General features: G+C 40.5%; 2 protein-coding genes across 3 annotated transcripts; one reads left to right on the plus strand and one right to left on the minus strand.

Annotated features, from left to right (window-relative positions):
* The first annotated feature begins 1187 nt into the window (after nucleotides 1-1187).
* On the plus strand, nucleotides 1188-7715 carry LOC115744395 (protein CYCLOPS-like). 2 transcript variants are annotated; one of them, XM_030679544.2, is made up of 11 exons: nucleotides 1188-1920; nucleotides 3101-3156; nucleotides 3576-3713; nucleotides 3915-3963; nucleotides 4038-4090; nucleotides 4375-5066; nucleotides 5715-5764; nucleotides 5839-5884; nucleotides 6221-6269; nucleotides 6827-6955; nucleotides 7341-7715. In XM_030679544.2, exons 1-11 carry the CDS (start codon nucleotides 1735-1737, stop codon nucleotides 7450-7452), a joined length of 1560 nt encoding a protein of 519 aa, XP_030535404.1. In that variant the 5' UTR covers nucleotides 1188-1734; the 3' UTR covers nucleotides 7453-7715. The 2 variants fall into 2 exon arrangements, with proteins under 2 accessions (XP_030535404.1, XP_030535406.1); XM_030679546.2 differs by having other exon boundaries at nucleotides 4375-4916.
* Nucleotides 7716-10208: 2493 nt separating this feature from the next.
* On the minus strand, nucleotides 10209-11229 carry LOC115744397 (ylmG homolog protein 1-2, chloroplastic). The gene has a single exon (XM_048284912.1). It carries the CDS (start codon nucleotides 11156-11158, stop codon nucleotides 10421-10423), a length of 738 nt encoding a protein of 245 aa, XP_048140869.1. The 5' UTR covers nucleotides 11159-11229; the 3' UTR covers nucleotides 10209-10420.
* Nucleotides 11230-12154: the final 925 nt, after the last annotated feature.

Here is a 12154-nt window from a genome sequence, read left to right on the forward strand (position 1 = left end):
GACGGGTTAATTTTTAATGGCAGCTCCACACGTCGCTTTGTCTAGCCTTTCGATTTTGATAACTTGGAAATCATAACGAACATCTTTGATACTGATGATGCTACAAAAATCTTTGAGTTGGACGGGATAATAGTCACATTATGCCTCTATATATATGTGTGTGTGTGTGTGTGTGTTTTATTACCAAAAGGATCTTGTTAACGAGTGCCTTCCGAAAAGCCAATTGAGGAAATATGCTATCTATGCATTGAGAATTACAACTTTCTTTGTGTACTCGAATTTTGAAAATAGAAGGTTAATGCCTAATCAAATTGGGCAATTTATATAGGAACAAAGTTCAAGTATACTAGTCTATCTCGATGCATCTACGGGCAACATACACCGGTGCACTTTCTCTTGCCACCTGTCATGTTGATGGCTTCTTTTGAATTCTCAAAACTTCAGTCACTCTATCCCCACAGAGGCAAAAAAGTCCACTGCTTTCTCGGCTATGCAACCGAAGGCTTCGAAGAATTCGGGATAGGAGAGCACTCGCCTTCGAATAAACTTACTGCTTAGATGTTTTCAACATCACCGAGTAAGCAACGAGGAAATTAAAAATCTTAAAATTTCTCTCTTTTTGCCCTCTTACAAAAATTTCAAAGGTAGATTAATTTTCGAACCTAACTTTCATTCTTCCCAACCTCTCTTGATCTCCAAATTGACCTGAGAATGAATTGAGCCCACGTGTCGGCACGGGACACCGGGAGCACCATTGCTTGCGGTACATGAGTATCACACCGAAACATCTCCCTCCCCCGTAAGCGCCTTCTCAACGGCCACCCTCGTTAAATAACAGAAACTGAGCTCGAGGTCTCTTTCATGGCTGACCTCACTTCTTCAGCTCTCTCTCCCTCAGGTACTATCTAAACCCTTTCCCTTTAATAAAATCTCGTGAATAGTAACTTTCCAACATCTTTTGTCGAAACGCACGTCATTAGCGCGATAAATCCCACCAAGATGCACGTCTTCTGCTACCGATTTCAACTCTATTTACCGCAATTCGGAAAATCTGCAATTCGGTTTTAATCCGGAGGAAAATGACAAGTTCGTGCCGGAATCTTGTCAAACTCAAAACGATTCAGATTCCGTCTCTCCTATGATTATTTTATTGACAATAGAGCGGTGTAGACGGTCGGAAGTGCTTAACAATACTCGGTTCCTGGATAATAAAATGTTGGGTAGCGATAGCGTCTCCTCTAGGTTTTGAAATTGAGCTTCTATGGCAGCCTGCTGCTGACCTTTGTTATTGCGTGTGTGTCGGGCTTGGGTTGAATTAGTTCAATTGGTAGTCATCATATTCTTGGCCTGCTTAGGAGAGCACATTACTTTCTCGTTCTGTCGGGTGCGAATTGGTCTGCCGATTTTATGAGCTGGTTTATCGCAGACGGGTTTGTTCAGGATTTTAAGTCTGAATTGAAGTCCTAGATCAGTAGATGCGCAGCTAGTTCAGTGTATAGTTTGCCTGCTTCTTTTAAAGGCACTTTGCGGAAACTTTGATTGCAGGATTGCAAAGTTTCATTCCGTCACAAATTTGTGTTGCTTGAGCTCGTTTTTGTCGCCGGTAGCTATCAGGGGTGGTGGAGAAGTGGCATGAGAGGGAAACAAGGGAAACACTAGCAATAGTTCTTTCACAAAGCTAGAAGGATTTTATTACCTTTAGTTCAGTTTAGGGGACAAAACAGCTTTCTTGAAATGGAGGGAAGGGGGTTTTCGGGATTTTACAGAAATTCTAGTGAGGAGATGTTCCTCAAAGCCCTGATGGAGAGCTCAGTTGGAATGCCCATTCCGACAATGGAGATGTTGGGATTCAAGAATTTATCTCAAAACTTTCGCACAGATAGCGAGGAGCTCTTCAAAAGCTGGCTCACAAATGCAGAGGCAAGAGTCTGCACATCTTCGTTTAGCAGCTTTGACTTTTCGCTTACAGCCACCGTTCAAGATTGAAGTATGTGTATAGGGTTTTCGTGATCCATTCAGATGGGAAGTCATTTGAAGCTTTTCAAGATTTTACAATCAAGCCACGCTCAACATCAGTACTCAACCATGCACAGTAGTTTTGTTGATAGATGTCACAACAATCACCACTGGTTTTCTAATCTTTCTTCACAATTTCTTTTTTGACCACACGTTGACTTTTTTCACCGAATTAGAAAATAGTGGTTTGTAGGAGAATTTGATTCCTTTCTGCTTTGAAATAAGTCACTCACTTCCTCAAGATCATTAAGAGTAGTTCAGCAATGTTTTTTCAGAAGTATTGACATTATCAGTGTCATTCTCTTTTTCCTTCTGGCAATTTGGAGTGTGAGTGCTACTCACTGGATGCATCACCTAAGTGGGAAGTTGGGTTATAAATTAGGCGAGCATGAGCCTTATTCTCATTTTAAAATGAACACCACGAAAGCCTGAATTTTCACTCTTCAGTAGCAACAAAAGTGGGATGGTGACTAGTTAAATGTGTGCAACAGATCACTGACAAGTATAGTAAGAATTATGGTCCAGTAGAGGCAGGATAATCCAGGCATCAGATGGAACGTATTACCCACTAATGCATTAGTGGAAGTGGTTTCCTGTTATTATCTATAGGGTAGTAATTTGCATATTGATTGCCATGAGCCTGTCTTAATGCATCACTTTTTTGCCTTTTGAAAACAATTAACTAGATACTCAAATGTGCTTTTCCCTTACGCCCATGAAAGTTAACTTTTGTCAGAAAAATGCTCTCGTGATAGTAGGCTGGAAAAAAATTATAGTTTGGTTTGCAACTGTACTTCTTAGATTCTCCACCTCTTGCACTTGCAGAAGGCAGCTTCTTCCTGTTGTCTGTATTTAGGCAAAAGAGTAATCCACATCACAACTACTTTAGACTTTCATTCAAGACTGCATTGCAGTTTGTTTGCCATCTATTCATGAACTGTGAGAAGATGACACTTATGCACGAAGATGCACCTGATATATAATGAAAATACTTGAGTGTTTCTTGAGAAGTTTTTAGCCTGAAGTTTTCTTTTCAAGAAACCTCCTTTTCTTTCGGACTGCACTGACTTTCCTCTATTTACAGAATCATAGCTACAATTCACCAGGTGCATCACATCGTACACGGCAGGCATCGAGGAGGTGATTCTATAAAAGTTCTTGACCTTTCACTACCCCTCCCTCTTTTCACCTCTCAATGCAAATATGTATTATCTTTTAGCTACTTTCGTGTTTCTTCACCGTAAGACCCAAGGGCTTTCAAAGAAGAGCCATATGCGGTGTATATTTCATGTATGGTTCTGTAGGGTGGCAGTTGGTGCAGCTGCATAAACTGTTAGTGGATAGTGGGAACTTCTTGTTAGGGTGTACTCTTGAAGCCACAGATTGGCCCTAGAAAAGGGAATGCTTTATTCATTTAGGATCATGGCATTGTCCAGTTGAGTATCTGAGGATTTTGACTTGTAGCATAAATTCTTGCATTCAGTGTCCACAAACTTCTACTGCATTTCTTATGTGATCAGTAATTTCCTTAAAGAGTGTGTATGTGTTTCTGCCTTCAGGTTATCCACAGAACTAGCAAATGTATCAAATCAAGAACAATGGGACATTCTGCAAACGAGAAGAAGCAATGACCTGCTTTCACAAACTTGCTCCATTGCTGAAGAAATTCCAGGGGACCTCAGCCAAACTTCAAGCAGGTTGAGCTACAAATTCTCCTGTAGCATCTCTCATGAATAAGCTCTCGCTTTTAATGATTAATCCTGATATAGGACGTATATTCCATAAACAATGGAGCGTCTACTAAAAGTTCTCATAATTTTCCTCTAAAAGGAGAAGTCATTCTGTCAATGTGTAGTTGATTGCTTTATTGACTCACCATGATTTGAACCATACATCAGGAATGCCACTGAAAGAGGATGGCAGGCTAGTAACCTGTCTCTTGCCAAGGTAAGCGAGCTTAAAGTGATTTGAGAATTTTTACTTCAGCAGTGATTGGTTCTTATTATCCACCCTTCATGCAGGCTTGGTTTAATAGTTCACAACCAATGACTAGAAGCCGGTCTTCTGAATTACGGTATCATACTTCCTAATGTAGCTTTTAAAGTAACAAGCAGTAGAGATCTGGAGACAAAAGTTGGTTCTGAAGAGTCTCCTTTTGCACATCATGGAAAGCACGTTAGAGCTTCCTGCGAGTTTCATTCTTCAAAGCATTAAAGTGCTGGGCCGTTCATTTTTGAAATTCAATGGGTCATTAAAAGAGTCTGCATCTCCAACTTTTCTTTTCAATATGTTTAGTTGCAAAATTTTCATCTCGATGTGCTCCTTGTCCTTGACAAAACAAATATACCCTTCTTGCAGAAGGAGGTATGCTGCCATGCAGAGCACTCAAGGCACAGCGCCAATGGAAGTGACAAACAGTGGATCTCGGCATGATGTCAAAATGAAACAAGAGACCAACAACAATAGTGGCTTCGGTGATCTCTCAATGAGCGAGATTCCTGAACAGTTGGGAACATTTGTTTCTCCATCCAATTCGTCCTCATCCAGCATGAATGCACAACCAGTCAACAATTTGGATAGAGTTTCCTCTGTGGTCAGCATGCTAAAGGGTACACTAGAACGCAAAAAGCTTGCTAATCAAATTGAGAGAGAAACTTTTGAGGATTACTCTCAGGGGTCCTTTCAAGCTCAAGATGTTCTTGCCAATATTAGCTTACATCAAGGACAAGGAGATCATATTCATGAAATGTCATTAATGTTCCATGAAGCCTCTCAAGGACAGGCCCAAGATCCAGTTGTTCTACCAAATGTTGAAAGATCTATGGACCTCGACTTTGAACAATTGATAAATACCAGAAATCCAATTAATGTGAGAGCAGTTTCCCAAGAACGTTCACAGAGCGAGTCTTCTGCTGCTGCTCCTATAGTTTCCTCTGGATTTGATGCATGTGATGGTCCCAGCAACTCAAGCCAAACTCCAAGCGCTTGTGAGAGCTCCAGGAAGAATGTTGGAAACCTTATAAGTTCAGAAAATGGTTCAAGGGCCAAAGGTACAGGACTGACGTCATTTTCTAATTTAAGTCATCGAGCGGTTCGAGTTATCATATCCTGATTAACCTCGATTCTGGACTAACATTGTGCACTGAAAAAATTGTGCTGATGGCCTTCACTTTAAGCATTAGAAAAGTGTCCAAATATGGTTAGTGTACACGACAATGGGTTTGCCCAATAATGCTCTTCTCGTTCTCCGTATTCAAGGAGCAGAATCCATTATTCCAGCTTCTTTCAAAAGGAGCAGGAAGGTGGTTATTCAATTGTCATCATCACTGGTGAAAGGAGTGAAATTTCATTACAGTGTTTAGAATGTTCCATATCCAGTCTAGATTTCTCTCCCTTTCAGCCCAGTGACTCACTACTGAATACACAGCAAATCTTTCTGGCACTCTTGTCGGCTTACCTAATTGTTGCGTGCATGAATAAATATATGCATCTCACTGTAACATAAACTAATACCTGTCTTTGTAGAAAAGTAAGTCCATTATTGGTGCAGCATAAAATGAAAAATGTTCTGGATATTTGCTAATTTCTCTCTGATTAAGATCTGCACATTGGACAATTTTATTCGTCTGGTCTTTGGATTTATCATAGAAGCTAAGATATTTTTTTCTGTTCTTTTCGTGAAATAAATTCTTTACCAGGTGCAGAGTTTAGAGAACGGATCATCGACAATTTGAAAGATGATCAAAAGGTATATCTATTGATTTCACATTGAACAAATTGACACATATATTTTCCTCTCTCTCATCTGGCTGAGTTTAACAGAGGGGAAATCTGGTGCGTTATGGATCTGTCTCATCTACTGGTTCAGGTAACATTCTAGCTATTACAGATGTAGCTTTTTATAATTCCAGGCAGATGCTTGCTTTATTAAAGAAACAGCAATATATCTCTTCTTCACTTACAGCAAACTATCAAAACTTAATTTCCATGATGACATCTTTCGTGCTGTTGAAGTATGTTTAGTTGAATTAGTCAGGAGTAAGTAGGTGGTAGTCAAATAAAGTATTTAGGGTTTCGTTTGTGCGTTTTTTCTCTTATTGTGCGATCCTAGACCCTGCAAAATCTATCTCATCATTTTTAAGCATTGGTTAAACTTTTTCGGTGTGCAAATTCATAGCAGCCTGTGATGCTGTCGTTTCTGCAGGGGATAAAGGGGATCCAACGAAAAAGCGTAGAGTGGAACGATCAAGAAAGTAAGTAGACTGTATCACCAATATATATATTTTTTTTATAGAGAATTGACTGTGGTTTTATGTTCCACACAGAATAGTGACATATTAATGGCCTTATTTTGCGGTAGTCTCCTTCAAAAATTAATTATTTTAAAGAAGGTGCAAGCATTGAGTAGAAATGCGGGGTAGTTTTCTATCTCACATGGCTTTTTTTCCTTGATTGAACATTGAGAAGATAGCTGACAACTTCTATCTAGAGCAGTTAGAAGCAAAAACTTGAAATTGTATTCAACCATAATGGTTAATATTTTTCTCAATTAACTGTAATGCAATACATGTAGGGGGCACCTATATACACCTTTTGCTCTTTCCTGTCGCTGCATATCGTCCTCTCTCTCTCTCTCTCTTTTTTTTTTTTTGGGGTACAGTTCTCTCTGTGTTTAGAAGGTGAAAGTTGCACCACTAAAGCATGAGCATAAGATTCTAATGGATCCATTCTGCCCAGTGATGTTCAGATGATCACCACACTACATAGAAGTGCTAATGCTGTTTTAACTTATAGTATTGCTTTGCTTTAGAATGGCAGAGGCAAAGGAGAGGAACTCGACATCAACAATTCCACCAGATATCCAATCTATCTTGAAGCGGTGCGAAAATCTTGAGAAGGAAGTGAGATCCCTCAAACTTAATTTGTCTTTCATGAATAGGTAAAAGATGAGAACCTTTTCTGTTTACTTAAAGAAGTCATTAGAACCGTTATGCCTTCAGCTTTTTTATGCATTTCCTAAAGACACATCAAATTCTGCCAAATTGAACTTCTAATTATGGTGAGTGTTGGTTGATAATATTTTTCTCAATTAACTGTAATGCAACACTTGTAGGGGGCACCTATATGTGCACGAATCAAGCAAGGGTAGAACTAGGGGATAGTGTGCTTGAGTCAAATTAACTAATGATCATGTATAAAGGGCTATTTTTGGTGATGGATCTGATAAATTGATGCTCCTCCGTTCTAATGTTATCTTGCGAGTCAGTCTTTTGTTTCTTCAATTTATTAACAAGGGATACTCTCCTTGAACAACCTTCCTTCAGAAAGGATTCTGAACAGACCAAGCTGATAGAAGAGCTGCAAAAGCAGAATGACGATCTGACAGAAGAAAAAGAGCGGCTCCTAGAAGTTATTGAGAGGATCCATTCGGATTAATATGTGAATATTGCCTGTTACCTTTGTAAGGCATGTCCGTGTCATATCAACTATACCTCGATCAGGCAAAAAGCAAGTGTCTGGCGGGAAACTCACAACAAGCCCCATTACCAGTTGGGATGCCCTATGTTGACTGTTCAACAACTAAAACAATGCAATGCTAATACTATGTTAATGCTCTCTTTAGTTGGCAGGAATCTAACAGTGAATTACTTGCCATTTTTGTCAATTGAAAGACCCTGAATCTTGGGGAACCAATTGCTTTTTTTATTGGTACAAATGAAAAAGAATCAAGCATTCATGTTCTAAAGTCTGCGTAATCTTGTGAAAGGCAAAAAGTCGGATGATAAAATTTGTCCTACTTTAGTTTTCATTAAAGTTTTGAAGACAATTTAGCTGCCCCTCCTTTACTTGCATTTTTAGTTATGCCTTTCTTCTCTTTATGTCCTGCAATTTTGTGGTGTCATGCACAAAATGAACCTCAGAGGTCGACATTTTATTGTGAAAGTAAGAATGGTGCACAACAGCTACAAAATGAGGAGTAGGACAACTGGTTATTATTATTATAATTATTATTAGCTACTGCTGCTGCTGCTGCAACTCTAACTGCCAAGCAAACACACAGTCCCACCTGCTTGGGCCAAATGACCAATGCTGAATGGAGAACTCTAACTCAGGAGGAGTAAGGTAAGAAAAATTTGCAATATCTAGCTGAAGGGAAAGAAAATATAGACAGTTCATACGAGATTTCATGGATTGTAGCATAGATTAAGTGATCTCTCCACCGAATACCAAGTAGCCAAAGGGGACAATGGCCAAAGACGAAGAGGATTACTGCGAAAGATGGTCAAAATGCATGACTCATCCAACAAAACAAAAACACTTTCATTTCTTGAAGCTAACTAGTCATCTTAGAAGGAATTACATGGCAAATCCACCACCAATGCCAAACGTCAATGGCGCCTTCGGACTGTGTCAAATTGAAATGGAGGGTATCCAAGAATTGTAACTCCACAAGTAAATAACAACATAAATATAGCTAAAATATTTTATACTCCTACAAATCCTTCCTGCCAATGGTGCTGGCATTGACTGCTCACATAACCTGTGGGTTGAACAACCCACGCAAGATGATGCATCTGTTGAATTTTGTACTTTGATCTTTGTTTTCTAATGATATACGTGATAACCACTGCTCCTTCAGGATCTTTAAGACCGATTAAAGGACCCCACATAGGAGAACTCCAAAAGAGGGGTCCCTTTTTTTGTTATTGGTAGGCGAAGATACGACAAAGGGCAACTAATTGTAGCAACCCTCTTTGGTTACAACAAGAGTATCAGACACATTGCAGACCGTTCGGTAGAGCTAGAGCCATTAGTACTATTCACAAAGTCTCAACCCTCAGAGTCAAGACATCTAGATGGGCGAGCTCTGTCAGCATAGCTCCACCGCAATCCCAACATGAAGAGCGCTCTTTTACATGAGGATTGACTCATGGGCTTCCTGCAATTTGAACTGGTGATGTATAGGAAACATGGTGGGTGCTTTTGCCGCTGAACTATCTGGCTTGGTGATTCAAAAGAGAGGCACTTCACTCTTCTTTCCAGTTGTTATTAAAACTGGAGCAATTTCCAGTGTTCAGAGAATTGTTGCCGCTCTATCGAATGAGCCAAGGTCCCGAAAAGGAGTTTCACCCTTGCTTCCTATCAATTCATCAGTGCATAACCTAATCAAAATCCTCCATGCCTCTTAACTCACATTCAAGTAGTTACCTATTCTAGCCAGACATTCCTCAAAGAAGCAATCGATAATTTCCAGTATGAGAAGATGTACAATTCAACATCAACATCACCTTTATCCCAAACTAGTTGGGGTCGGTGGTCAATAGACACAAAAATAAATAAAATAAAAGTAAGACTCATTGAGGGAAAAGAAATAATTATATAAAATGAAAAGCCCTAGAAGAAAAAAAATGAAAACAAATGACAGGGTTGTCAGCCAAACAGTCTTTCCTTCTGTAAAATTAATCGTCATTGGATGCTGAAGCTGTCTGCACTGCTGAACTTCTTCCGATCATATGATGCAGCTAAGCATTACTTCCCCAGATCAATAGCACAAACTCTGAATACATGGTTCAATGCCATCAACCAGACAAACTCCTCTGTTCCAACTTTATGCAACATCAAAAGTGGCTACAAAAGGTTTGATCCTGTTATGTCATCTAATGTGGTAGTGAAAGCTGACAAAGTAAAGATGATGAACAAAAGAGCCACACAGAAGGCACTTCATATGCAACAAAAATATCATCTGCCAGCCGAAAATGCATTTCTAGTGCATACTCTAGAAAAGGAAATGCTCTAGCAACGAGAGAAAGCTAGGACATCTGCGGTGATAAAAGAAGTTCAACTGGTTGGTACTTCACCATAAAGACAACAGAGGGGTCTATTTTTACCAGTTCCTACACGAAAGTCCCAATAAACATTCTTTTGAGAAGTCACCTAGGAAATAAAACTGAACGAACGTCCAGCACTTAGCATAAGAAACTTTGACCTCACTCCATGTTCTACACCATTAAAAATCCTCAACCCAATTTTAAAGTCCAATCACCTTCACCATTTTCACTACACAACGATTGCGCAAATATAAATGCTCAAGTACAAGATGAAGCAGTCCATCCAGACTACCCAAGAAGAATAGAAACTATTGCAGAGCATGTACCAAAAATTCTTGAATTAAGTATTACCTCAACATACCATTAAAACTTCAAAATTTCCAAAATTTATATTAGCTCGGCGAAACCCATATAAACACTATGGATTACAACAACTAATACTCGGTCTACAATCATACAAAGCAGCTTATGAAATGTAAATTCAACAAAAAACAGTAATGTTTTTCACTCACTATAACGACCATCCACCAACCCAATTTGCCACCATACTATCCACACCAGTCTCCTCCAGTTACTCAATACATCCCCCTGCTGTTATTCAGGATCGAACCCAGAGTCCCCAACACCGCGAATGCCAAAAGCGGACTCACGTCCAAAGTATCGAAAATCGGCGGAATTATATTCCTAAACAAATTCAAATACGGGTCGCACAAGTCCCTAATCGCCGACAGTGGCTGCCGCTCCCACGGGATGTTCGGGAACCAACTGAGCAGAACCCTAACCATCAGAACCCCGCTGTAGATATCGAGCCACTTCGCCAGACCCGCAGCAACCACCGTCAGCGGCGTGTTCAGGTACCCGCTGGGGCGGTCACGGAGCGCCGCGAAGAACAGCGGCCCCGCCGCACACGACAGGTTCCCTCCTAGCTCTCGGACCGCGGCGAGCTCTTGAGGGCCGGGGTTCAATTTCGACAGCAAGGCAAGGACCTTATCGACCGGAAGCTTCTGGACTAGCTTCGCGATTGAAATCGACACTCCTACCGCCAGGGCCAGCACTGAACTCACGGTGCGGATCGATTCGCCGAGCTTGGCGTGCGGTGGGCGAGTGGGAGTAATTGCCGGTGGTGAGGAAGCTGCCGCTTTGGCTGCCAGATTAGGTTTTGAGGTCGGGGAGAGAGAGCGAGAGAAGGACTTGGGGAGAGAGTTCAGACGGAGGAGAGGGAAAAATTGGGGCTTGGGCTCCCGAGAAACGATGGGGTTTTGTTTCGGTGGGAGTAGGGTTCGAGAGTGGAGGAGAAGGGTAGAAGAAGCCATCGCTGTTGATTTTCCCGGAAAATCAAACGAGAAAACAGCAGGATTTACTCTTGCCCGAGAAAACAGATGACGGAGTGGAAGTGATGCGCCCTTTATACAACGACGCCCCCTTATCCGGCCCAAATAACAAAACCCGCATCTCATTGGGCGTCGACCGGGTCGGCCCATTAATGATAGAACAGTGCCCATTATAATCATTTGGAAGTAGCGAGCCCACGATGCTGGGACGGAGCCGCCGCCGGCGGCAATGCGATGATGACGATGGTGGCGGTGGTCGTAGCAGCGGCTGTGACGGTGGCAATGGCGGGTGTGCATCCGGCGGGATATACCATAACGATAGAGGGGGCATTTTTTTTTTTTAATGAGCCGATGATGATACTCTCGATTTCGACGGTAACATTAATGATGATAATAAATAGATTGAATGGAATATTTATTATAAATTTTTCTATCACGATACTCGTGCTCTCTTTTTGCCAAATAATTCTCATGGAGTTATGCACTTCGACAATTATTCTAATCGGGCAAAGTTTACTGTTAATTGCTCAAAACTCCCATGAACTTTGACATTGTCGCACAATTGTTCTCCAATTTTGAAAAGTCATGGATTATCCAATCTAAACTTTGGCACAATAGCCCGCAAACTATAATATTTTAATTGTAGTGGCTACCTTTCCAGTTTGCATAATCGCTGGGTGAACTAACTCATTTTTACCAAAATAACCTCTATCACATTTTCATAACTTCACCAACCATACATCCTCTTCCCCCCCCACTCATTAACAGTGTTAAATAGGTTACTTTGGTGAAAAAAAAAATTTGAGAAACTTCATTTTCAAAAGACTCGTAATGGTTATATATAGTAAAATTAGCAAGAGCAACAAAAAATAAAAATTTGCGGGAGATAACCTGAAACTTTTCAAAATGCAAATGGTATGTATTGTCAACAATGCCAAAATTCGGATTTTCTAAAGTTATGTGCTATTATGTAATGAT

Source organism: Rhodamnia argentea, chromosome 9, assembly GCF_020921035.1.
Source record: "Rhodamnia argentea isolate NSW1041297 chromosome 9, ASM2092103v1, whole genome shotgun sequence".
NCBI lineage: Eukaryota > Viridiplantae > Streptophyta > Magnoliopsida > Myrtales > Myrtaceae > Rhodamnia > Rhodamnia argentea.

What these genes read in the sequence shown, in the direction of transcription:
- LOC115744397 (XM_048284912.1), bottom strand. Translation starts at nt 11,158, where the DNA reads ATGGCTTCTTCTACCCTTCTCCTCCACTCTCGAACCCTACTCCCACCG.
- LOC115744395 (XM_030679544.2), top strand. Translation starts at nt 1,735, where the DNA reads ATGGAGGGAAGGGGGTTTTCGGGATTTTACAGAAATTCTAGTGAGGAG. An exon ending in CTCAGCCAAACTTCAAGCAG is followed by an intron (nt 3,714 to 3,914) that starts GTTGAGCTACAA and finishes ACCATACATCAG; the next exon opens with GAATGCCACTGAAAGAGGAT. An exon ending in TGTCTCATCTACTGGTTCAG is followed by an intron (nt 5,885 to 6,220) that starts GTAACATTCTAG and finishes TCGTTTCTGCAG; the next exon opens with GGGATAAAGGGGATCCAACG.